Source organism: Penicillium riverlandense, assembly GCF_028828495.1.
Source record: "Penicillium riverlandense strain IBT 135883 chromosome Unknown utg000003l_segment0_segment0, whole genome shotgun sequence".
NCBI lineage: Eukaryota > Fungi > Ascomycota > Eurotiomycetes > Eurotiales > Aspergillaceae > Penicillium > Penicillium riverlandense.
This window is the reverse complement of record NW_026643196.1, coordinates 1,774,251-1,794,998: the sequence shown is the minus strand read 5'-3', so window position 1 is coordinate 1,794,998 and position 20,748 is coordinate 1,774,251. Positions and strand designations below refer to the sequence as shown.

Here is a 20,748-nt window from a genome sequence, read left to right as displayed (position 1 = left end):
CTACTGGGCCTTGGAGGACATGATGCCTACAACAAGATTAGTACAAATCAATAAGAGGAAGAACAAGGGGGAGACGTACGCTCCACGTCGGCAACGCTCTGCTGCAGGATCTGCTGCAGAACCTTGGGGCTCTCCAGCTCCTTCTGGATCTTGCCAATGACCGACTCGGCCAGCTCACGCTGCTGGCGCTGCTTGACCTGACCCTCGTAGCGCACCCACGAGTCAAGGACCTGCTTGGCCTCGGCGGCGAGGGCGGTGCGCTGCTGGAGCTCGTAGGCCTCGGCCTCGACCTGGGCGGTTTCCTGGAGCACACGAGTCAGACGATGCCCTAACTCACAAAGAACCAATCAGCCTACCTTGGAAACAGCAAACAGCTGCTTGGTGATCTCGACCACACCGGACAGCTCCTGGACGTTGTCAATGCGCTGCTGGACGGCGGTAGTGTGGTCGGCACGGGCAGCGTTCAGGATGTCCTTGTGCTTCTGGACCTGACCCTCAGCCCACTGGCGGTACGCGGGGCCACCGTACTTGGCCACACCAGTGAAGACAGACAGCAGACAGAAAGCGGCGACGGTCTCCTCGTTCATCACGTAGAGCTCGTTGCTGATGGCGGCGATGGACAGACCGGCGGCGGCGGAGAGGACGGCGGTCTTGGACACCAGGGAGTTGCCGGGAATGCTGTCCAGGATCGACTGGGCCTTCTTCTCGGGGTTCTCGGCGGGGACGTTGGAGGCCGAGCGAGTCGAGGTCAGGGCCGTGACGGCAGGGACGCGGGCGGGAATGACCGGCCGCAGCCGGGTTGCGCCTGGGGGAGAGAGTTAGCTGAATGATGCAGGAGGTGAAAGAGCATGTCGCAAAGTGGATGGAGCGTACCAATGGCGCTCTTAGCGAGACGCGAAGCCATTGTGTCAGATGGGAAGATCTTGAATAATGGAGTCGTGGGTTGAGTTGAGGAGACTGGGAACTTCGGGTTGGTTAGGAGTGTGGCTGCGCTAAACCGCTTTGGGTGGCTGCCCGACGGAGGACCGGAGAAACATGGACCCGACCAAAAAAATAGTTGGACTTGCATCAGTTGCCGGAATACTCAACTTGCCTGGAATACACTCATCTCTTCCAAAATGCCGGCCGCTGCGGACTCCAAGAAGCGCAAGAGCACCAAGCATGGCGCCACCACATCCTCCAAGCGCCGTGCGGTCGCCGAAAATGACTTTGCCGAGACGCTGGCTGCCATCCAAGAGCTCGAAACCCAGATTGCCGAGTCGCGCAAGCACTACAACAATATCGCAACCTTGATTGCGATGCTGGGAGCACCTAAGAGCCCGGAATTGGCAGTCGCAGTATCCCTGTGTCGGGTTTTTAGCCGATTGATCGCGGCGGGAAACCTGACCGATTCTAATCGCGCTGCGGACAACGAGAAAATCATTGTGGCATGGTTGAAGGAGCGATGCGTGGAATATCAGAAGGCATTGCTGGCTATTATGGCTGAGGCCGATACTGCATCTCAGGTGGGTAAATGCTCTGGCGGACCTTTTCTTTTCTGTTTCTGACGACAGTGTTCAGATTACTGCTCTGACGCTGGGCATGCGCCTGGTCAAAGAACGGGTGACACATATCCCCGGTGCGGATAACACGGTCTGGACGTCGGGGATGTTCAAGGACATTTTCGAGGCGGTTGTTGAAGCACCAGAGTCCGATCTCCGGACCGAGTTTGTCTCCAAGTTTGTGCAGGAATATGACGACGTGCGGTACCACACGTTTGCACAGATTGCGTATGTTCCTCGCCTTCATCTGTCGGTGCCATGAACTAACCCTCCTCAGCGAATATGGCGCCACCAAGCGAAACCCTGAAGTCCTTGAACGGCTCGTCGAAATCCTCTCTGCCTGCGAAGACGTGCCAGACGCAACCCAGGAGTTCGAAAATTTCTACACGGAAACCAAGAACAAACGACTGGTATCCGTCAGCTCCCACAAGAAGCGCGCCCAGGAAGCATGGCTAGCCATTCTGCGCAACAACCTGTCGCAGTCTCAACGAAAGACCCTCCTCCGAATTATGGCATCCACCATTGAACCCTGGTTCTCTCGTCCCGAGCTCCTAATGGACTTCCTAACGGACTCCTACAACGAAGGCGGTTCCATGTCCCTGCTCGCACTCTCGGGCCTTTTCTACCTCATCCAAGAAAAGAACCTGGACTACCCGCAATTCTATCACAAGCTCTACTCCCTCCTCGACGCCGACCTGCTCCATTCCAAACACCGCTCCCGGTTTTTTCGTCTCCTCAACACGTTCCTCTGCTCAACCCATCTCCCTGCAGCCTTAGTCGCCAGTTTCATCAAGCGTCTGTCCCGGCTGGCACTGAACGCGCCCCCTCCGCCATCGTGGTGATCGTTCCCTTCATCTACAACTTCTTCAAAAGCCACCCCACATGCACATTCATGATGCATCGCGCAAACGGGGAACAAGGTGTGGAGGACCCCTTTGATCCCGCCGAACCAGATCCAACCCGCACCAACGCTCTCGAGAGCAGTATTTGGGAAATCGAGACGCTGCAGTCTCACTACCACCCTAACGTGGCTGCCATTGCGCGCATTGTCTCGGAGCAGTTCACCAAGCAAGCGTATAACCTAGAAGACTTTTTGGATCATACGTATCAGGGCATGGTGCATGCAGAGCTTGGATCGGAGGAAAGGCCCATGCGCAAGGTTCCGGTTGTGGAGTATCAGATCCCCAAGCGGATTTTTACAGATCGGTTGTTGGAGGAGGATGGGGGTGTGGATTCTGGTCCAGGGTGCTTTCTGCGGGGACTGTGGGATTTCTCTTGATTGTTTTATTATACCATTGTCTTTTCCTTTTCTGTTGGGGCATGGCATTGTGATGAAAATTTCGTGCATTGATTGATCTGTGCAGTCTGTGAGCAGTCTTGAACTGGGGTATCTGTCGTTATGCATAAACCATAGACATGAGAAAAACGAGCGACATCTGCATACTCCGGTCCCAGTCATAAGAAGGAAATAAGTAGAACGAAAAAGAGAAACAAAAAGGAAGGAGAAAGAGAAAGAACCATGCCGGACCTGATCTGCGAATCAAACGACCTCCTCGAAACATGCGCAACTCACTAGCTATCCTGTAACTGGTGAATAGTCCGATCTTCCTGACGCTCAGTCATAGTACAAGCTGGATGGTTCTTCATTGTCCGTCACAGTAGCAGAAACACCAGGAACCCAACCTTGCACAGTCAGGTAGAAGGACTAGTCGTCTGGTGGACCGTGTGCGTAACCTGATACTGGTTCTGAGGAGCATCAGGGGGCTGAGCGTAGAGATAGACGCCCGGCAGATGGCAGGCAGTCATCTCACGTACCGCAGCCATGGCAAGTGCGTGGGTTGGGTAATGGTGGTAGTGGAAACCCGTGTCCAGGGCGAAAAGAGTGTATTTCATCTGAAGACGAACACGAGGCGAGATGTAAATGCGAAGCTCACCACGGATCTTGCGACACATCTTGTCGAAGGTCTTGCGAGCACGATTGGTTCGGTCCACGCAGCGACGCGACGTTTCGACTTCCATGTACTGCATCACACTGTGGATGTGATGCTCAGTGGTAGCGAGAGACATTTCGAGCTGCAGGCCAATGAGGAAGGTCTGCAGGCCCGAGGCAGTCTCGCGGAAGTGCATGTCGACTTTCTGGTGGGTGTGGCCTACGATCTCCGAAATGGTGTGCAGCTGGGGGTAGGAGAAGTACTTGATCCAGCTCCTATACCAGAGGTCGATACCGATGCGGGACTGCATCATCCGTGCCATTTCGCGCTCGCCGATGATCTTGTGCACGGTCGCCAGCGTGCTCAGGGCTTTGGTGAGCTGGGCCTTCAGCTGGGCCAGGTCTGTCGCTTCAGCGGCCTTCCTCTCAGCGCTGACGTTGTCGTCGACGGGCAGGGCGTAGAAGCGCTGCATGGGCTGGGGGTTCCCGTTGACCACGGCCGTGGTCCAGGTGCTTGGGCTGGAGGGGTCCGGACCCTGCCAGGCAGGCTCGGACGCAGCAGGACTAGAGACAGTATCCATGGAGGCAGACATTGTTTGGAATAGAGGAATAAGTGATTGATAAGTCAAGATGATATTGTGAGATAAGAGGTATGGGTTCAAGCGGGCGGGTAAGAAGCGAGTGGATGGACGGGAAGAAAATGAACGAGTGATGGTGATGAAGAGAGAAAAAGATGCCCATTGAGCGAAAGCGAGGCGTATATGGCGGACTCAAGTTCAGCGGCAGCCACTTCCATTTGAGGAAGGCGCCGGGGAGCGATATAAGCCGCCATTCTCATTTCCTAGCTCATTGACTTGCACCCAATATGAACACAGACAATCCCTATTGTGAATTTGCGCTTCCTGCCATATTTGGAAAAATGCGTGTTATTCACAGATTATCTCAGCGTTAGGGCTAGCGTGGTCACACGCCATCCCTAGAGAGAGAGTACAGAGTAGATCTGCATGTAGGCCAATACCATGACACCTAGGGATGTCTTGGGGTAGTTGTTCAGAATTCCTCTCTGAGAGCCAAATTCTCCAGTTGCGTGGGCCGTATGCTGGGGTGAAGACACCGCCCTTGCATATTCTGATATTCAGGGTAGAGTAAACAAACACCGTTGTTGATACTATGTCTGATGGATTTAAGACAGCCGAACTATGGAAATTAAACCGGCTTTATAAGTTGGGAATCAAAATATGATTGAAACACAAACACCCCTTGGTATGTCTAGTCTTGGTCGACAGCTGCCATCTGCTTTATACACTACGTAGTCCGAGGGATGGCATGTTGCATCGGGTCTACTGGTGGGTACCCACGTTTGTGGCTTTTGTTTACATTCGATTGGCAGCAACTGGCTAGTATTCTGTAAAACTGGTCTGGGGAAAGGTTAGGAGTGCGTTGCCCTTTCGGTAGTGGGTATAGATACAACTGATCATGACGGTTTCTCTACTCCAATGAATACTGTTGATTCTTTTTGTTGTTCTTTGGTCAAAGACATTCCCAAATACTCCCACGGCCATCCCAAACCCGATCTGCAAGCTTATTGTCGAGGAATGCAACATTCCAGACGCGCACTCTCCTAAATTCCTACAAGTATTTGCGGGGGCTGGCTGCTGGAAAACAGTAGATAAGAATGGACTCGCCCTGCTGAAGTTTGGAAAATCCTCTATCGCATTTATACGCCTATAATCCATTCCATCCGACTCTCTTTAAAGTCCCACCGTCTCTTTTGAGTTCCTTCACTACCATGCATATCTCCACCGGTGTCATTGCCATCTCGGCCTCTCTCTTCTCCGTTGGCCTTGCTGCCAGCAGCGCTCTGTCCTTCACCAGCTTCCCGACTGAAATCCAGGCCGGCAAGCCTGTTACGCTGACCTGGACTGGTGGCAATCCTGGCGAGGTACAGCCTGCCCTTTTGACCCATCGTAAACACCGATACTAATCCGCTGTAGCCCTACACTATCAACCTGCGCAAGGGTAATGCCGGCAACCTCCAGGACGTGGAGACCATCACCTCGAACGCCAAGGATGGCAAGTTCACATGGACCCCCGACAGCAACGTCGCGAGTGGCACTCCGTACGCCTTCCAGATCATGCAGGGCAGCCAGTCCAACTACTCTGGGCAGATGAAGGCTCTTGCTGACAAGGCTGTGGCATCTGATGGGACCACCGCTGCCACTCAGGCCACTCAGGCCACCCAGGCTACGACTGGGACTGGCACGACCACAGCGCCGACCACAGAGGCAACCCAGACTGGTGCCACTACTGGTCAGACCACCAGCACGGGTAGCAAGGCCCTGATCAGCTCGTCGGCCTCCAGCGCTCAGTCTAGCAGCGCAGCACCAACTTCGATGGTGACTGATTCGGTGATGGGCAGCTCGAGTGCGACGGGACACCACAAGGCGAAGCAGACGGGTGGTGTGCAGAACGGGGCCAGCCGACTGCAATATTCGGCTGTTGTGGGGGCATTGGCTGTTCTGGCGTTCTTCTTTCAGTAGTTCTGGAGTGTCTCAGTGTACATAGTTCGTTATAGTTCACCGTGTTGTTCTCTGATGTGATGTGTGCATTACGGATCAGTGCTAGCGCCCGCGGTGGCGCCCATAATGAGTGGAACCACCAACCACCGACCAAAGCCCCTGTTTTGTTTTAATCTTCACATCTTCTTGGATTCATTGCTCCTCGTCTGTTTCTGTATATATACTTCTTCCTGACGATGTCGATGACTCGGCGATGATTAGTCGCCGCCACAAACCTGCCACCACACGCCTGGCTCAGCTGCGATTCTCTGGTACGCTCGGTTATGCTGATCGTCATTCTCCCAGAATGGCCTGGCACCAACGCCTGGCCTCTCGGCCCCGACTAGACATTCTTGCTGACCCGTCCCTTGTCGCTGCAGAGCCACCTCAGGTCAATCTCCCGCATGTCGACACCCAATTGAACATGCACCAGTACAACGGCTTCTTCGAAGATGGCGCCCCGGCCGCCGACGGGCTACGAGGTGGGTGTGCGTCGCCTCAACTACACCGTCCGCTAACCCCCTTGCGTATAACTATAGACTCCCATACCTCGCCAACCATCATCTCCAACCCCTCCATGAGCCCCGACCCGAGCAACAACACCACAGAATGGTCCGCCGTTGGCCACGCAGCGACAGGCAAGTCGGGACGAGTGATCCACAATCTACAAGAAGAAATCGCCCGCCTGACACGCGAGTGCAGCCTGTACCGCTCGCGTGCGGAGGAGACGCAACGATCGAACGAAACGCTCAAGATCCAAGTAGAAAACATGGGCGAGCGGGTGCGCAACCTGGAGCAAGTCAACGAAACGAACCTCATCTCGATCGCGCGCAAAGACCGCAAACTCGACGAACTGCGCGCCGAGATCCAGAGCGAGCGCACGAAACGCCAAGAAGCCGATTTAAACGCCAGCAAGACCAACCAGACCATGCGTGAGGAGCGCGAAACGCACAATCGTGAGCAGGCGCGCGCGCACGAGATCGCCAAGTATCACGAGACACAGTACGAGGTGCTGGTCGGCACGACGAAGCGCGAGAAGGAGGACTTTAGTCGCCGCGTCAAAGCCATCTGGAAGGAGGTCGATTCGATGGCGGTGGCGTCGAAGACGAGGGATTTCTCGGCGGAGCGGATGGATGTGATTGCCGAACAGAAGAACCGCGAGGTGGAGGTGCTCCGCGATGCGCATGAGAAGTTGATGGCGAAGCATGCTTCGTACAAGAAGACCAAGGACGAGGAATTCCGAGACACGCTGGAGCGGGCCAAGGCAAACAATGCGTTGATTGATGCCGCGCTGGAGTCGATGAAAGAGACACAGGCGCAGATGCGGTGGGCGATCCAGCTGAATGAGAAGGAAAAGGAGAAGGAAAATAAGGAGTCGGGGTGATCTACTAATGGCCTGTACAAGTTCTCATTCATGGTGCATGGCGTTGCCGGGAAAATACCCATTCTATTGATTCATTTAGACTGTTAGATTTACTGTTGATTGATGATTGCATGACTGAACAATGGTGTTGTTTCCGTCTTTCTCTTCTGTTTCCTTCCTTCCATGTCTCTTGGCTCTCACACCTTCTCTCTCTCTTTCCACCCACCATCTACTCTCCACCTGCTCCATCACCCAAACATGGCTGCCCGGCGAGATCTTCTTTTGGCAACTACATGGTCCTTGGAGGAACTGGGAGTGAGTAACCCATCTCACTACTTGCCTGGAGTATCTGACGTGCTGATCGTCCACAACGCAGGTGCAAGAGCTTCAGGACCAGATCAAGTAAGACTCTCACCTTCTAGTATTCCCGATCCGTCCAGAATACTGAACTGAACTCGCACAGAAAGATCACTCCGGAAGTCCAGGTTCAATACATCAAGTCTCACCATGTAAGCAGTGCACCTTCCCTCTGGAATACCCTGCTCATCCATTCACAGGCTCTTCTACTCAAAGGCACCGATGGTGCCATGTATGATTCCAAGTACGGCTGGCTGTTTGCTGGGTTTATTGAGAAGCACCGCAAAGAGGATCTTCTCGATGTATGGACCCCATAAATACAGTCGGCACGTCCTGACATGGTCTCCAGATCCCTCGCATGCAGCCGCTCATGGCCATTGACTTTGATGATGCCAGGACTGCTACGCCCACTCTAAGAGAGGAGAATAAGCAGGATCTGCTCGAGTTAGATGACCCGCCTGAAGACCTCGTCGAGAACATTGGCCAGCAACTTACGACCAAATTCTGGATCCCTGCAGGTGGCGTGCTCGGATACTTCGCTGGTGATCGCCTGGATATCCTGCCTCGCATTGCTGAGGGAACTGGTACGGAGGTTTCTGTCGATACCGAGAATGGTGTACGTGTGTTTGGGACCAACAGTGCCGACGTGGAGGAGGCACTGGAGAGGCTTGCTACTGTAGAAGGGGCACTGGTAAGTCTTCGCTTGCTTCTACTGACCAGTGTTCTGAAATTGACGGTTATCTAGTCTTTGGTTGATAGGCCGTATCGGAAAACCACCATTGTCGCCCCTACTAGCGGCTCCATCCAATACGATATCGTTTCCTACGCAGGGCTGAACCATGTTGCTCTCCGTCGTGCACTATTTGACCCGCGCTCGAGCTTTCCCACCCTGCGAACCATGTGGGTTCCTGTTCAATACGAGTTCGACTTGCCCACCAGACTGTGGGAGAAGCCGTGTCATATTCGCACCCCTCTTCGAGTGGAGGATGCGACGACGGCCTGTCGAGAGTGGAATGAATTCACATTTCCTGAGCTTGGAATGGCCGGAGCTTACAATACCGATGAAAACATGGTTCCCAATATCCCTGTTGTTGCAACTGACGGTAGCCAACATCCGTTCCTGACTGCTGCAAAGGCTCAAGCGGTCGATGACTGGGTCGATGCCCCTGATGCCCCAGATGGAAAGAAAGCGGGGAACTCTGCGCCGGTGAAACGAAGGTCGCATGGATTGAAGACCCGCAAGGTTCTGCTAGTGGAGAGTGCTGAAGGTCCTGCAGAGAAGAAAGAAGCCCCCACGAAGAACGCAGCTGTTCCACCTCCAGGCTTGGAGCATGTTGCGACCAACACCTGGGATCCTTCGTCCTTCGACGTGTTCCAGCAGGAGCCACAAAATCAGAACAAGGCCAAGGCCAACAATTTCCTTCTTGCTCAGATTGGGGCTGCGGCGATCATTCAGGAACGACTGTCGCCTGCGAATGAAGCAAAGACCAGAGAGTTTCACAGCACGATGCATCAAACTGCGAAGCCATCTGCAAAGGGGAAGGTAAAGACAGCGGCCAAGGACAAGGCCAAGGCCAAACGGGAAGCAATCGTCGCTGATGCGTGGGGAGAGCTCCCAACCGAAAAGGCCGAGAAGGCCAAGGAAAATGATCCCCCCAAAGAAGCCAACGCTCTAAAGACGGAGTCAGCAGCTGTGAGAAAAAAGCAGCGGCAGAATATACTGATCGAGACCTTCTTCATTGTGCTCAAGCCCATGCTCACTGCTGCCGAGTGCTATCCTGGGCCCCTGAATTTGGAAATCCAGCTTGGCCTTGTCCTCGTGCCTTCCTTTTCTACTGCCGATCAAGACCGACAGATGTCATTTGCACAGCTCCAGCGCTTGTTTCTGCCTCTCAATGGGACTCGTCCCCCAAGCACTACTTTCATCAACCGATTGACAACATGTCCTGCCGATATCAACTACATTGTCGATCTGCAAGTCAAGGGACACCGGCTGTTTGATCAGGCCATTGCGGAATCGTGTGTACAGTACGAGATTTACTGCCGAACGGAAACTGGCGCCTTGCTCATCATCACTATCGACCGCGGCGGCGATGCGACTGTCAGTCGGCCCAAGGCCTTCCTTGGTTCGGTTCACCTGAGCTTCCCTGGTAATATCTGGGATGCTGCCGCCATCCTCAGAGGGCATGTAGAGTATAACCCCATGCCAAACACTGAGATCGGGGACGCGGTCAATCACATTGTCAATTCCATTTGGGTTGAACCGAACAGAAGCTTGGTGCGTCTGCACTTCCGTCTCCCCAAGGCTGTGCTGGCAGTTCAGAAAGTTTCCATGAAACGTTGGACGCGGCACTGTTTCGTCCCCTCGAACCCCTCGAACGAGGAACGTACAAACGCCAACCACGATCTCTTTTTACAGATCACTGAGATTCAGGACTTGCTTCTCTCTGTTAACCCTCTGGACTCGGACACCGTGGAAGCATCCTGTGCCCAGCTCACGGAGATGGTCTCGACTGGTCGACAATGGTGGGAAGTTTCTCTGGTCAGCCCTGTCATCAACGTGCTTCTGAAGGCGAATGGTTCACTCCAACCCGGAGATCGCACCCAAGACTGGACCGCCGCAGAACTCCTGGGTCGCGATATAGAAATTTCTACTACATCCACACCGGTTGCTGACGCCATCGGCAGTGGTGGGCTTGGTGACCTGCTGAGGGCTACAAAACTCGTTGTGGAAAACATCGACCCGGTGGGCTATTACAACAATGGCCCAGGTGCTGAGGCGCCCAAGTCGGCTGGTGCTAGTGGAGCATCCGAAGCAGTCGCAACCACAACCACCATCACGAGCGCAAGCAAGCTCGCAGCTATGCCAGCCCATGTATCTGCTGCTTCCGAGAATGAAACAGCTGAGTTTTGGTGAGCGATAGAGCTGGCTGGTGGTAGAGGGTTTGTTGCTTCCTCCTCTTCCCTTCATCGTTTCCGTTTACCTTCTGAACACCATCTGGGATCTCCTCCTGTGCTGGACCGAGATATGCATGGGTATGGGCATCAAGGCCCACCATCTGGCGAAGCTCTCCTCCCGTAGCCTGAGAAGTATCTCATTTACGGCCACCGCTTCCCCATCATGGGCGAACCCAGGAAGATCTGGGACTTTCTAGTAGATAGGCGAGTAGAACTCTCAATTGAATGAATGAAATGTCTTTTTTCAGTCCCCGTCGGTAAAAGCCCCATAAAACAGTCGTACTGGCCCATGAATCTCAGGCGAACTTGGTGCTAGACAACGATTGGAAGTGGGAGTAAGGGCCGTCTTGGAGCTGCAGAGCCATTATCTGTTGATCCATGGACATGATGGCGATGCTGTATCTACATTTACTACATTTGAGCTATTTCCTCTAGTGCAATCTCTTCTAGGCAAGCAGAAGTTTGCCAAATTTTTCTTTCTTGCATATTGTAGGCAAACAATGTCGTAGTCGTAGCTGCCTGAGGTAACGTAATGCGGCGCCGAATATAAATAAGCCTCCCCACGCCCTCCTCCTTCCTTTCTTCTTCCTATATACACTCGTTCATGACCCACGAACAACAGTCGGTTGCCTCCTCGTCAACACGCCTGCGACGGATATATATCGACGCCTTTATTTCCACTTTGCCTTGTCCTCTGTTCGTCCCAGAAGACTTGCCGAGGAAGTTCATCCTTGCGCCCCTGATGGAGGCATGGGAACACGTCTGCGAATGTCAGTGCCCTGTCCGGTGGATGGTATGTATTTTTCCTTTTGTTATGCCTGCCCTTGTCGTATGCACTGAACATATTCATATTGATCGCTTATGTACCAGGTGATTTCTAAATTGCGATCGTGCGGGATTGGCCAAACTGCTTCGACGCATGCAGACTGACTACAAGTTCCCAACGCCATTGCCGCCCACGAGGTGTATGTGGTACGGTCTGATCGAAACAGCGCCAGCTCCAAGAGGGGCTTTTGGGAGAGCGTATAGGGATACGATAAATCCACGAGTCATGGATGCTTCGGTCAAGCAGTGCACTAGGCCATTCAAACAAAGCCAACTCAAATGAAACCCGACCTCCAGTTGTGGCCAGAGCTTACCGCAAATGGCGCATGGGGGAGTCAAGGAACGAAGAGAAAGCTGGCCGACTCGAGAACCAACCGACGGGATCTGACAAGGAGGCCACTCCCTACATATCACTCACGCAGTGGCAAGCTGTACGTCTTCCCCCAGACCATACCATCGACCAGCTCCTTTACGTGGCGGTGCCGACACCCCGAGTACGTCGCAAAGAGTGGGGAGTTTCCTGCTCACTTACTGCTGCACTACAGAGAATGGCACGGTCTCGAATCGTGCAAGTTTACGAGTTACGTGGGAAGGTGGCCGTCAATGAAAATTAGGATTGTTGTACACATACATGCAGTTCTGTGGCCCTTCGGGGCATCATGATGGGTAATGATTGATAACCATGGACACGGTAAGATATATTTACCTATAAGCTTCTGGGAATTACTACTAACTAGTAGTAATAGTTATCGTTCTCAGGCGAGCCTTTGTCAATAAGGACTCATGTGATGTGCATTTCCACATATTACGGAAATCCTCCCAGAGATCATGCTCTCTTTCTTCAACCTCTCAGTCTGGTTATCTGGTTGCGGACTCGGAATGGCTTGAACATGATCCGAGTCTACTGCAAAACCTCACTCCAGAACACTTTTGGGCCGGGGGCCAAGATGTGGCACCTTTTCCTCTTTGACTTAAGTGTCGCTTTCGCCTTCGCCGTGGAGTACGGCGCCATTATGTGCTACCGAGCAACCGGTATGAAGCCAGCAGAGGTACGGGCAAAAACATAATCTGATCACCTGTTATAGCTACGTCAACGTCGCCCAGGTCCCACCGACGCCTCGCCTGAGGCCAGAGATTTGCCCGCGCGGCCCTCCGTGAGAGCCGGCCATGTAAGCTCCCTAGGTGGAGGTGTTAGTGAAGCTCTACCTACACTGTTGTATATGGCGCTGACACTCCGTGGAGAGTGCTTCTTGTTAGGTCATCGTGTAAGAAGCTTTGCTTGTTCGCTTCCTGACCGCGCGCGACGCTTTCGGAGGCTTTATCTGCCAGATGGCGTATGATACCACGCACACATCTGATGTAAAGTAGATTCATTTTTACCAGGAAAAGGTCAATGTGGCCGTGGTTGTGGCCGTGGTGGGGGCAGTGGTGGCGGTGTCGTAAGTATCAAGTGCCATGTCTTGCAATGGATTGTGCTGATTTGATAATAGGGGAAGATCTGCTACAGCAGATCGACCTGGAGCAGCAGCAAGTGTAGCACTATCAGGGCGAGCATACTGTGCGGCGACAACCGTGGAAAGATCGAATACCTGTTGCACCCTGATGGCGTGCGCGACGTGCGGTGTGCCCTGGTGCTGGGCGTGGGTCAAGCACAAGTACGAATCGCAAGACACTCGATCGACCAGGTGAAGGAAGGGTTATCGATTTTTTTTTCCTCTGCCATACCTAACCTCAGCTGCACACTAAGGCAAGGGGGTGGTACACAAAGTAATGATGTACCTCGTGGAGACGGGAGATTAAATTTCTACAGACTTCTGGAACTCTAACGACAAATCGCCGTCGGAAGAAGATCAATCGATGCGGAAACGGTCAATAATCTAGTCCTTTCGTACTTAATGAGCTAGACAGCATATTTCCATGTGTTTTCCCTTGATATTGGATCAAAAGCTGGTCGCAGATATGTCTGCATAAGAATGGTAGATATAAAACCTTCACTCAATCATAAAGCCAAAGTCAATCAGTATCTCAACATCCCGTGTGATACCCGCTGAGCCTGCACAGCCATTCCTGCCATTCGGAGTCAGGATTCGATCCTTGACATGCAAGGAGCCTAATCTGCTACATTCTTGACCAATGAGAATATAAAAGCCCTGAAATCGATAAACCAAGCTTCGTTGGAATGAGGGACCATTCCAGAGCCCTCAGCACAGGGCTCGGTCTCCCCCGATTGGATGTTTGTCCGTTTGAATGTAGGGCTAGCTATTCAAGGCGGCGATCTACCCGAGGTCTCATTATTCCATCTGGGTTCTGGACCCTCTGAGCCGGCCTTGTATCTATCTGATCATAGAAAATTTAGGAAAGCCATTGCTGTGCAAGTGAGATAAACATGTGTTAAATGGTAGCCGGAAGCTATAGGACTACTTTATCATGCTATCTGTCCTCAACAAAAGTATTGACGATATTGCTATTCCATTAAAAGCTGCAGAAAATGGTTTCTGTCCTTGTCTGGCTGGACCAGGCTAGACCAGGCCATTCATTCTTATGATCACGAGACTGGAAAAGCCAGGTAGTTGGACTAAGTCCTCGCCTGCATGGCCAAAAACTGGATTTGCACTGTCACCAGCGTGGAATTCAATTCAGAACATTCCAACGTGGCTGATGTATGATTGGGCTGGAATTGCGCCAAATTTTTTATGGCACAGTACCACTACAACCACAGGTGCTATGGTGGGATCTAGACCAATGCTACTTGCTACATATAGCTTGACTCATTGTACCTTAATCATTAGATTTATATATAGGAGGGAAATAGCCATACTCCTGCGGCCTGTACCCCTTTTAATATTCCTTACCATGGTGTCTACTGGTGTGGGAAGCAAAATCAAGAGCGCAATCGGTCTACAAGAGCCGCCAACCAACCCTCTGAATGGGAAGGCCTCGGAAATTGCAACACACCATGAGCCAGATCCAACAGTGTCCGATTGGTTGAAGGAAGTGATTCCTTCATGGTCTCAGGCGCGGTCGTACTTTGTACGGCTGTTTCCTTTCCTGGGATGGATTATGCACTACAACAAGAAATGGTTTCTCGGTGATTTGGTTGCCGGTACGTAGAGTTGACAAAACATTCGAAACTCTGCTAACGCACAAACTATGGCAGGAATCACCGTCGGTGCCGTCGTTATTCCCCAGGGCATGGGATATGCTAGGCTGGCCAATTTGCCTGTTCAGTTCGGCCTATATACATCCTTCGTGGGCGTTCTCATCTACTGGCTCTTCGCAACGTCCAAGGATATTAGTATCGGGGTAAGTTTGCGATTGACATTCCTTACGGGGTTACATGCGCTAAATGGATCAGCCGGTTGCTATCATGTCCACACTTGTCGGTACTATCATCGCCGATGTTCAGGGCATCCGCCCTGATATTTCCGATGTACAAATTGCAATGTCAATTGCTGTGACTTGTGGAGGAATTGTGACGCTCATGGGTCTGGCCCGCCTGGGCTTTGTTGTCGAGTTCATTCCTCTTCCATCTATCGCAGCATTCATGACGGGGTCGGCGATAACTATCAGCTCGGGATTGATCAAACAACTGCTGGGCGAAACTGCCGAATTCAGCACTCGAGGACCGGCCTATCGCGTTATAATCGACAGCCTGAAGCATTTGCCCACGTCAACCAGATATGATGCCGCCATGGGCGTTTCTGCACTCGGGATGCTGTACCTAATTCGCATCGGCTGCAGCTACGGAGCACGCAAACATCCACAGCATGCCAAGAGCTTTTTCTTCATATCGTCTTTGCGTGCATCTATGGTCATATTTACCTTCACAGCAATTAGCGCCGCAGTCAACCTACATCATCGAGATAATCCGATCTTTGCCATAGTCGGGACTGTCCCTCGAGGCTTCAAGGACGCAGGGGTCCCGAAGCTTAGCAGCGACGCCATCAAGATCTTTGCTCCCCAGCTGCCTGCCTGCGTGATGGTGCTTCTTATTGAGCACATTGCCATATCCAAATCCTTTGGCCGCATCAACAACTACACTATCGACCCATCCCAGGAGTTGATTGCCATTGGCATTACGAACCTTCTAGGTCCCTTTGTCGGTGGGTACACAGCAACCGGGTCTTTCTCACGCTCAGCAATTCAATCCAAATCCGGGGCGCGGACCCCCTTTGCGGGTGTCATAACTGCCATCGTTGTTCTGATCGCCCTCTATGCACTGACCGAGGTACTCTGCTTCACACCCAAGGCTTCGCTAGCGGGTGTCATTATCCATGCAGTAGGAGACTTGATCACATCCCCAAATACGATCTATCAGTTCTGGCTCATCGCGCCATCGGATGCCATTGTCTTCGCAATTGGCTTAATTGTCGCCCTTATGGATTCCATCCCCAACAGCATTTATGCCACCGTCGCCTTGTCTCTTCTCATCTTTCTATTTCGTCATGCCAAAGCACAGGGCCAATTCCTTGCGAGAACCTGGATTGGTCCTAAAGAGGCACAAAGACCTTTGTTCTTACCAGGCGATGGCTGCCCAGCTCTAAATCTCGAGCAGCCGCGGCCGGGAGTGTTCGTCTATCAATTTCCAGATGGCTTGAACTACTCCAATTCGAACCATTACACGGATCTCTTGGTGCAGACAATCTTGAAAAGCACTCGTTGCGCCGACTCTCAGATTTATGCGACAAAGGGTGATCGGCCATGGAATGACTCCGGACTCAGCGATAAAGACCATGAATCCAGCAACTCCCACCTCCCGCTTCTCCGTGCGGTTGTCTTGGACTTTTCATGCGTTAACAATGTCGACGTGACCTGTATCCAGAATTTGGTGGACGTACGAAAGCAGCTCGACCATCGTGCTACTCCATCGGCTGTTCAGTGGCATTTTGCCAATATCAAGAACCGGTGGACTAAGCGTGCTCTTGCCGCGGCCGGTTTTGGGTACCCGCATACTCTGACTGAGACAACGGTCTTGGAAGGAAATGTGGTCAATGAATCTGACTGTCCCAGTGAGAATATCAAAGACGTGGAAAAGGGGATTTTCTCACAAGACAAGTGCAGTCGCTGTGTCCAGTCCTGTGAGAGAAGTGTGTCTGTTGAATGTCCCCGGTTGGCGGTGCTCGGGCGCGAAGATCGGCCATTCTTCCATGTCGACTTGGTCAGTGCAATGGAGAGCGTGGGTGCTTATTTGGATTAAGATCGTGCAGGTAGATTGCGTGTTTGAGAGGAAGTGACTGTATAAATTCAAGATAACCATATATTCAACACCCGATTAGGGCAAGGATGGGCGATAGATCGCCAGTAGTCAACGAGACAAATAAGAACATTGATGAACAACGCCATTGGCTCAACTCAAATTCTGACAATAACTAGCTAAATCAAAATTGCAAATACATTGAACCGGCTGTTCCGCTCTATAGATCTCAGGTGTGTACGTAAATCTCGGCACGCCGAAAACGGCGCTCTTATCGATAAGCGAACAATCTTTTCCTGTCCAAAATCGATCCGATCTAAAGACCACCCCGCGATCTTCTTTGCTTTCCAGCAATTACATACTGCGCTTTCTCCAGTCGCCATGTCTGCCTCGACCCCCTGCAAGGTGATGCTGGCCAAGCACATCGCCAATGGCCTGCTCGCCGAAGTGTCGGAGGGCGTCAAGACCCTCGAGAAGCCGCCGCACCTGGTCGGCTTCCTGGCGAATAACGATCCTGCGGCGCTGATGTATGCGCAGTGGACGCAGAAAACGTGCGAAGAGAAGTGAGTCTTTTGTCGTTCAACAGTTGCCCAAGGTTTCCAGTACGGGGAGAACTGGCTGTATATGATTCATGCCTGCCTTCCGGAATGTTGCGCGCATGGACATTGTCTGTGATCTATTGGCTAACATCTTGTCAAGTGGCTTCAAGTATACCCTCCGTGAAGTCCCCTGCGACGATATCGAAGACGCCCTCATCGCCGCCAACGCCGACACCGACGTCGATGGCATTATCGTCTACTACCCGATCTTCAACAACCGACAGGACCAGTACCTGCAGCAGATCGTGGATGTCAGCAAGGACGTCGAGGGTCTGAGCCACCGCTACATCTTCAACATGTACCAGAACATCCGGTTCCTGGACCCGGAGACCAAGCGTCAGAAGTGCATCCTGCCCTGCACCCCGCTGGCCAACATCAAGATTTTGGAGTATCTCAACATCTACAACACCATTCTGCCCTATGGAAACCGGCTGTTCGGGCACACTATCTGCGTCGTCAACCGGTCTGAGGTGGTGGGACGGCCGCTTGCTGCACTTTTGGCGAATGACGGCGCCTGTGTTTACAGTATTGATATCACCGGTGTGCAGAAGTTTACCCGCGGCGAGGGATTGCAGAAGGGGCGGCATGAGATTGTCCATCTTGAGGGTGCTACGATGAAAGATGTTGCCCCGCTGTGCGATGTCGTTATCTCCGGTGTGCCCGGTGAGAAGTTCAAGTTTGATACTAGCCTTCTCCGCGAGGGTGCTGTGTGCATCAACTTCTCCAGTGAAAAGGTAAGTGTTGCTTTCGCATGCCGTTGTTCTTCTCTAATTGTTTTCTTTGTATAGAACTTTGGCCCCGAGGTCAAGGAGAGGGCCTCCATCTTTGTTCCATCCATTGGAAAGGTGACGATTGTTGTGCTGCTGCGGAACCTTCTGGTGAGTTTCTGTCCGTGTCTGGTTTTGAACAACTGCTAAACTTGACCTTCATAGCGCCTTATCCAGAACCGGCGACTGGACGACGTCAAGCCTGCCGCGGCCACAGAGCGTCCGGGCACCTTGGAGGCCAGCTCATAGCCGACGAAGCCACGAGAATGAGACGATATGGGACTACCGTCATGTTCAAAAACTTTATAGACCTTATCTGTTATTAGCCTTTGACTATACTTGAACGATTTCTTTTGTTTGTTTCTGATACCAGTCGTGAATACCAGTAGTACTGGACACCTAAATCAAGCTCGCAATTGCACGCAAATTCGCCGTAGCATTTTGATATGCAACCCCATCCTCAGCACCCATGCTATTATTAAACAAGACCAACAACCAAAAATCCACGAAAAACAGCATTCACCAGCTCACTGTGAAGACTACCGCTTCTTCTTCGAGGGCTTGCTGCTCTCAGCTTCATCCTGCTTCCCAACCAGCCCCGACACACCCCCGGTCTTCTTCTCGTTCTCCTTGGCCGCCAGCCTCAGCACATCAATCTCGTCAGCCAACCAGCGACGGAAGGGTCCCGGGTGAAACACGCCGTCTGCGGAGAACCAAGTGGTGAAAGACGCCTCGCAGCGCTTATCCTGAATGACCTGTCCCGAAGCGGATTTGTAGAGAACATGCAGCTTGTACTGGGAAGAAAACTTCTTGGCGGATGAGCGGATCGAGATCTGTCCATGAGGGTAAATAGTCAGCCTTTTGTCTTTGTTTTGGGCACATGAAGGTAGACGCGTACCGTCTCCCCTGTCTTCCTCTTGCCAGCGAAGACCTCGCCAGCTTCGACGGCCCAGATCCAGACCGTAAGCAGGCTGTTCAGCACGAAGTACGTGCCCACTGCGGTAATGATCCACGGCGACGTGGTCGCCTCCCAGCCTAGTTTGCGGTCTGCATAGAAGGTAAATGCGGCGATTGCGACGGCACTGTAACCGATCACGAAGCGGATATTTGACTTGGAGTAGTCCGCAGCGAAGGCGTAGGGGGCTGGGAGGGTGCTCAGGTAGGGAAGGAGGGCATCATCGCTCGTGGACTTGAGGTCTGGGAGCTGTTGTTAGTTTGGTTGCGCGACTTCTTTCGGTTGTAAGGGGCCAGAACAGACCATTGGTTGAATAAACAGGGACCTTGGAAGTCGCCATGACTGAATATTGAGTATGTGTTGGTGAGGTGTAGCTAAGTTGTACACAGGATGTAAATAGTGTAAGCTGGCCCGATGTCCATCACCGCCCGGCAGCAACCCCAAACCAAACCCCGAACTCTCCCTCATTCCCTCTTTGCCGCACCCACGTCGCACCCCTTCACTTCTACGCCAACCTTGGGCCTGCTCTCGCCCACCATGGCTGTTCAAGGTGTCGAACAGACCATCCTTCGGGATCCAGCTCTCTTGTGAGTGTTTGGTGTTTGAGAGTCTGCACAAACAAGTAACTAACCGGATGAACAGCTACTGGATCCTGTTCCCCATCTCCATTGTCATGGTACGCTTTACAGCAATTGTCCATTCCAATTACGCTCGGAAGCTTACCCCAAACAGATCCTGACAGGAATCCTCCGCCACTATGCTACCGTCCTGATGAACTCGCCCCCGAAACCCGCCTCGACCCTAGCCGAGTCGCGCGAACGACTCGCGCTCCTCCGTGGTGTGAACCTGCGCAACCATGGCCCCGCCGTGCTCGACCGAGAATCCTTCGAGATGCGCAAGAACTACATAATCTCAGGCTTCCGTAACGGCGCGTTCCTGAAGGACCCCAATAACCGGGGTGGGCCACCCGCCAATCCCATGACGGATCCCGCGGGCATGGAGGCCATGATGGGCATGATGAAGGGGAATATGATGATGATGATTCCGCAGACCCTGATCATGAGCTGGATCAATGCTTTCTTCTCGGGATTTGTGATCCGTGAGTTGCTTCTGGATCCGCTGTCTCTGGCGCAAGAGCTGACCATGACCCGCAGTGAAATTGCCCTTCCCGCTTACCATCCGCTTCAAGTCGATGCTGCAGTCTGGTGTCATGACTCGGGACCTTGATGTCAGATGGGTGTCGAGTCTGTCCTGGTACTTTCTCAATTTGTTCGGCCTGCAGTCGGTGTTTGGATTCATTCTGGGCAGTGACAATGGTACGATCACTTAATATCCTCCCCGTGAGCCTCGCTGACCTCCTCGATAGCTGCCAACCACATGTCCCAGCAGATGGGCATGGCCAACCCGGCTGCCATGGTGAATCCTCTGCAGCCCGGCCAGGACCCGGACAAGCTGTACCAGAACGAAGCGGAGAACCTCGAGGTGACGGAACATTTCTGTATCCTGGAGGGGGTGGAAGAGCGCGTGCTGCGCAACTTTGCTCCGGAGGTGAATTAATCTGGGACACGTTGGGGTGTATATATGCCCGGAATTGCCGGTGCATTGTCCCATGAAGATGTAATGTGTCTACCATAGAAAATTGCTACATTTTGTAAACTTCAAGAGTTCCTTCTCGTTACCTCGTTATATTAAACAGGATAT

The 20,748-nt window shown here is 52.6% G+C and overlaps 11 protein-coding genes across 11 annotated transcripts; 9 read left to right on the top strand and 2 right to left on the bottom strand.

Moving 5' to 3' along the window:
- atp4 (F1F0 ATP synthase subunit 4) lies at positions 1–904 on the bottom strand (the record flags this gene model as incomplete). Its single annotated transcript, XM_057195790.1, has 4 exons — positions 1–26; positions 80–302; positions 357–805; positions 874–904. 4 exons carry the CDS (start codon positions 902–904, stop codon positions 1–3), a joined length of 729 nt encoding a protein of 242 aa, XP_057053186.1.
- A 214-nt stretch (positions 905–1,118) lies between these two features.
- noc4 (ribosome biosynthesis protein NOC4) lies at positions 1,119–4,076 on the top strand (the record flags this gene model as incomplete). Its single annotated transcript, XM_057195789.1, has 5 exons — positions 1,119–1,505; positions 1,561–1,769; positions 1,819–2,262; positions 2,313–2,786; positions 3,302–4,076. The coding sequence occupies 5 exons, from the start codon at positions 1,119–1,121 to the stop codon at positions 4,074–4,076; spliced, it is 2,289 nt and encodes a 762-aa protein (XP_057053185.1).
- A 1,184-nt stretch (positions 4,077–5,260) lies between these two features.
- Positions 5,261–6,011, top strand: N7474_004373 (GPI anchored serine-threonine rich family protein; the record flags this gene model as incomplete). The annotated part of the gene is made up of 2 exons (XM_057195788.1): positions 5,261–5,413; positions 5,466–6,011. 2 exons carry the CDS (start codon positions 5,261–5,263, stop codon positions 6,009–6,011), a joined length of 699 nt encoding a protein of 232 aa, XP_057053184.1.
- Positions 6,012–6,243: 232 nt separating this feature from the next.
- N7474_004372 (uncharacterized protein) lies at positions 6,244–7,413 on the top strand (the record flags this gene model as incomplete). The annotated part of the gene is made up of 1 exon (XM_057195787.1): positions 6,244–7,413. The coding sequence occupies one exon, from the start codon at positions 6,244–6,246 to the stop codon at positions 7,411–7,413; it is 1,170 nt and encodes a 389-aa protein (XP_057053183.1).
- A 694-nt stretch (positions 7,414–8,107) lies between these two features.
- Positions 8,108–10,666, top strand: N7474_004371 (uncharacterized protein; the record flags this gene model as incomplete). The annotated part of the gene is made up of 2 exons (XM_057195786.1): positions 8,108–8,440; positions 8,495–10,666. The coding sequence occupies 2 exons, from the start codon at positions 8,108–8,110 to the stop codon at positions 10,664–10,666; spliced, it is 2,505 nt and encodes an 834-aa protein (XP_057053182.1).
- Positions 10,667–11,626: 960 nt separating this feature from the next.
- On the top strand, positions 11,627–12,658 carry N7474_004370 (uncharacterized protein; the record flags this gene model as incomplete). Its single annotated transcript, XM_057195785.1, has 4 exons — positions 11,627–11,672; positions 11,830–12,026; positions 12,279–12,564; positions 12,618–12,658. The coding sequence occupies 4 exons, from the start codon at positions 11,627–11,629 to the stop codon at positions 12,656–12,658; spliced, it is 570 nt and encodes a 189-aa protein (XP_057053181.1).
- A 1,727-nt stretch (positions 12,659–14,385) lies between these two features.
- N7474_004369 (sulfate anion transporter) lies at positions 14,386–14,643 on the top strand (the record flags this gene model as incomplete). The annotated part of the gene is made up of 1 exon (XM_057195784.1): positions 14,386–14,643. The coding sequence occupies one exon, from the start codon at positions 14,386–14,388 to the stop codon at positions 14,641–14,643; it is 258 nt and encodes an 85-aa protein (XP_057053180.1).
- Positions 14,644–14,878: 235 nt separating this feature from the next.
- N7474_004368 (SLC26/SulP family anion transporter) lies at positions 14,879–16,729 on the top strand (the record flags this gene model as incomplete). Its single annotated transcript, XM_057195783.1, has 1 exon — positions 14,879–16,729. The coding sequence occupies one exon, from the start codon at positions 14,879–14,881 to the stop codon at positions 16,727–16,729; it is 1,851 nt and encodes a 616-aa protein (XP_057053179.1).
- A 378-nt stretch (positions 16,730–17,107) lies between these two features.
- N7474_004367 (methylenetetrahydrofolate dehydrogenase (NAD(+))) lies at positions 17,108–18,341 on the top strand (the record flags this gene model as incomplete). The annotated part of the gene is made up of 3 exons (XM_057195782.1): positions 17,108–17,289; positions 17,426–18,059; positions 18,258–18,341. The coding sequence occupies 3 exons, from the start codon at positions 17,108–17,110 to the stop codon at positions 18,339–18,341; spliced, it is 900 nt and encodes a 299-aa protein (XP_057053178.1).
- Positions 18,342–18,631: 290 nt separating this feature from the next.
- Positions 18,632–19,387, bottom strand: N7474_004366 (signal peptidase complex subunit 2; the record flags this gene model as incomplete). The annotated part of the gene is made up of 3 exons (XM_057195781.1): positions 18,632–18,925; positions 18,991–19,289; positions 19,351–19,387. The coding sequence occupies 3 exons, from the start codon at positions 19,385–19,387 to the stop codon at positions 18,632–18,634; spliced, it is 630 nt and encodes a 209-aa protein (XP_057053177.1).
- A 74-nt stretch (positions 19,388–19,461) lies between these two features.
- On the top strand, positions 19,462–20,604 carry N7474_004365 (ER membrane complex subunit EMC3; the record flags this gene model as incomplete). The annotated part of the gene is made up of 5 exons (XM_057195780.1): positions 19,462–19,634; positions 19,690–19,723; positions 19,780–20,146; positions 20,202–20,363; positions 20,414–20,604. 5 exons carry the CDS (start codon positions 19,462–19,464, stop codon positions 20,602–20,604), a joined length of 927 nt encoding a protein of 308 aa, XP_057053176.1.
- Between the last annotated feature and the right edge of the window lie 144 nt (positions 20,605–20,748).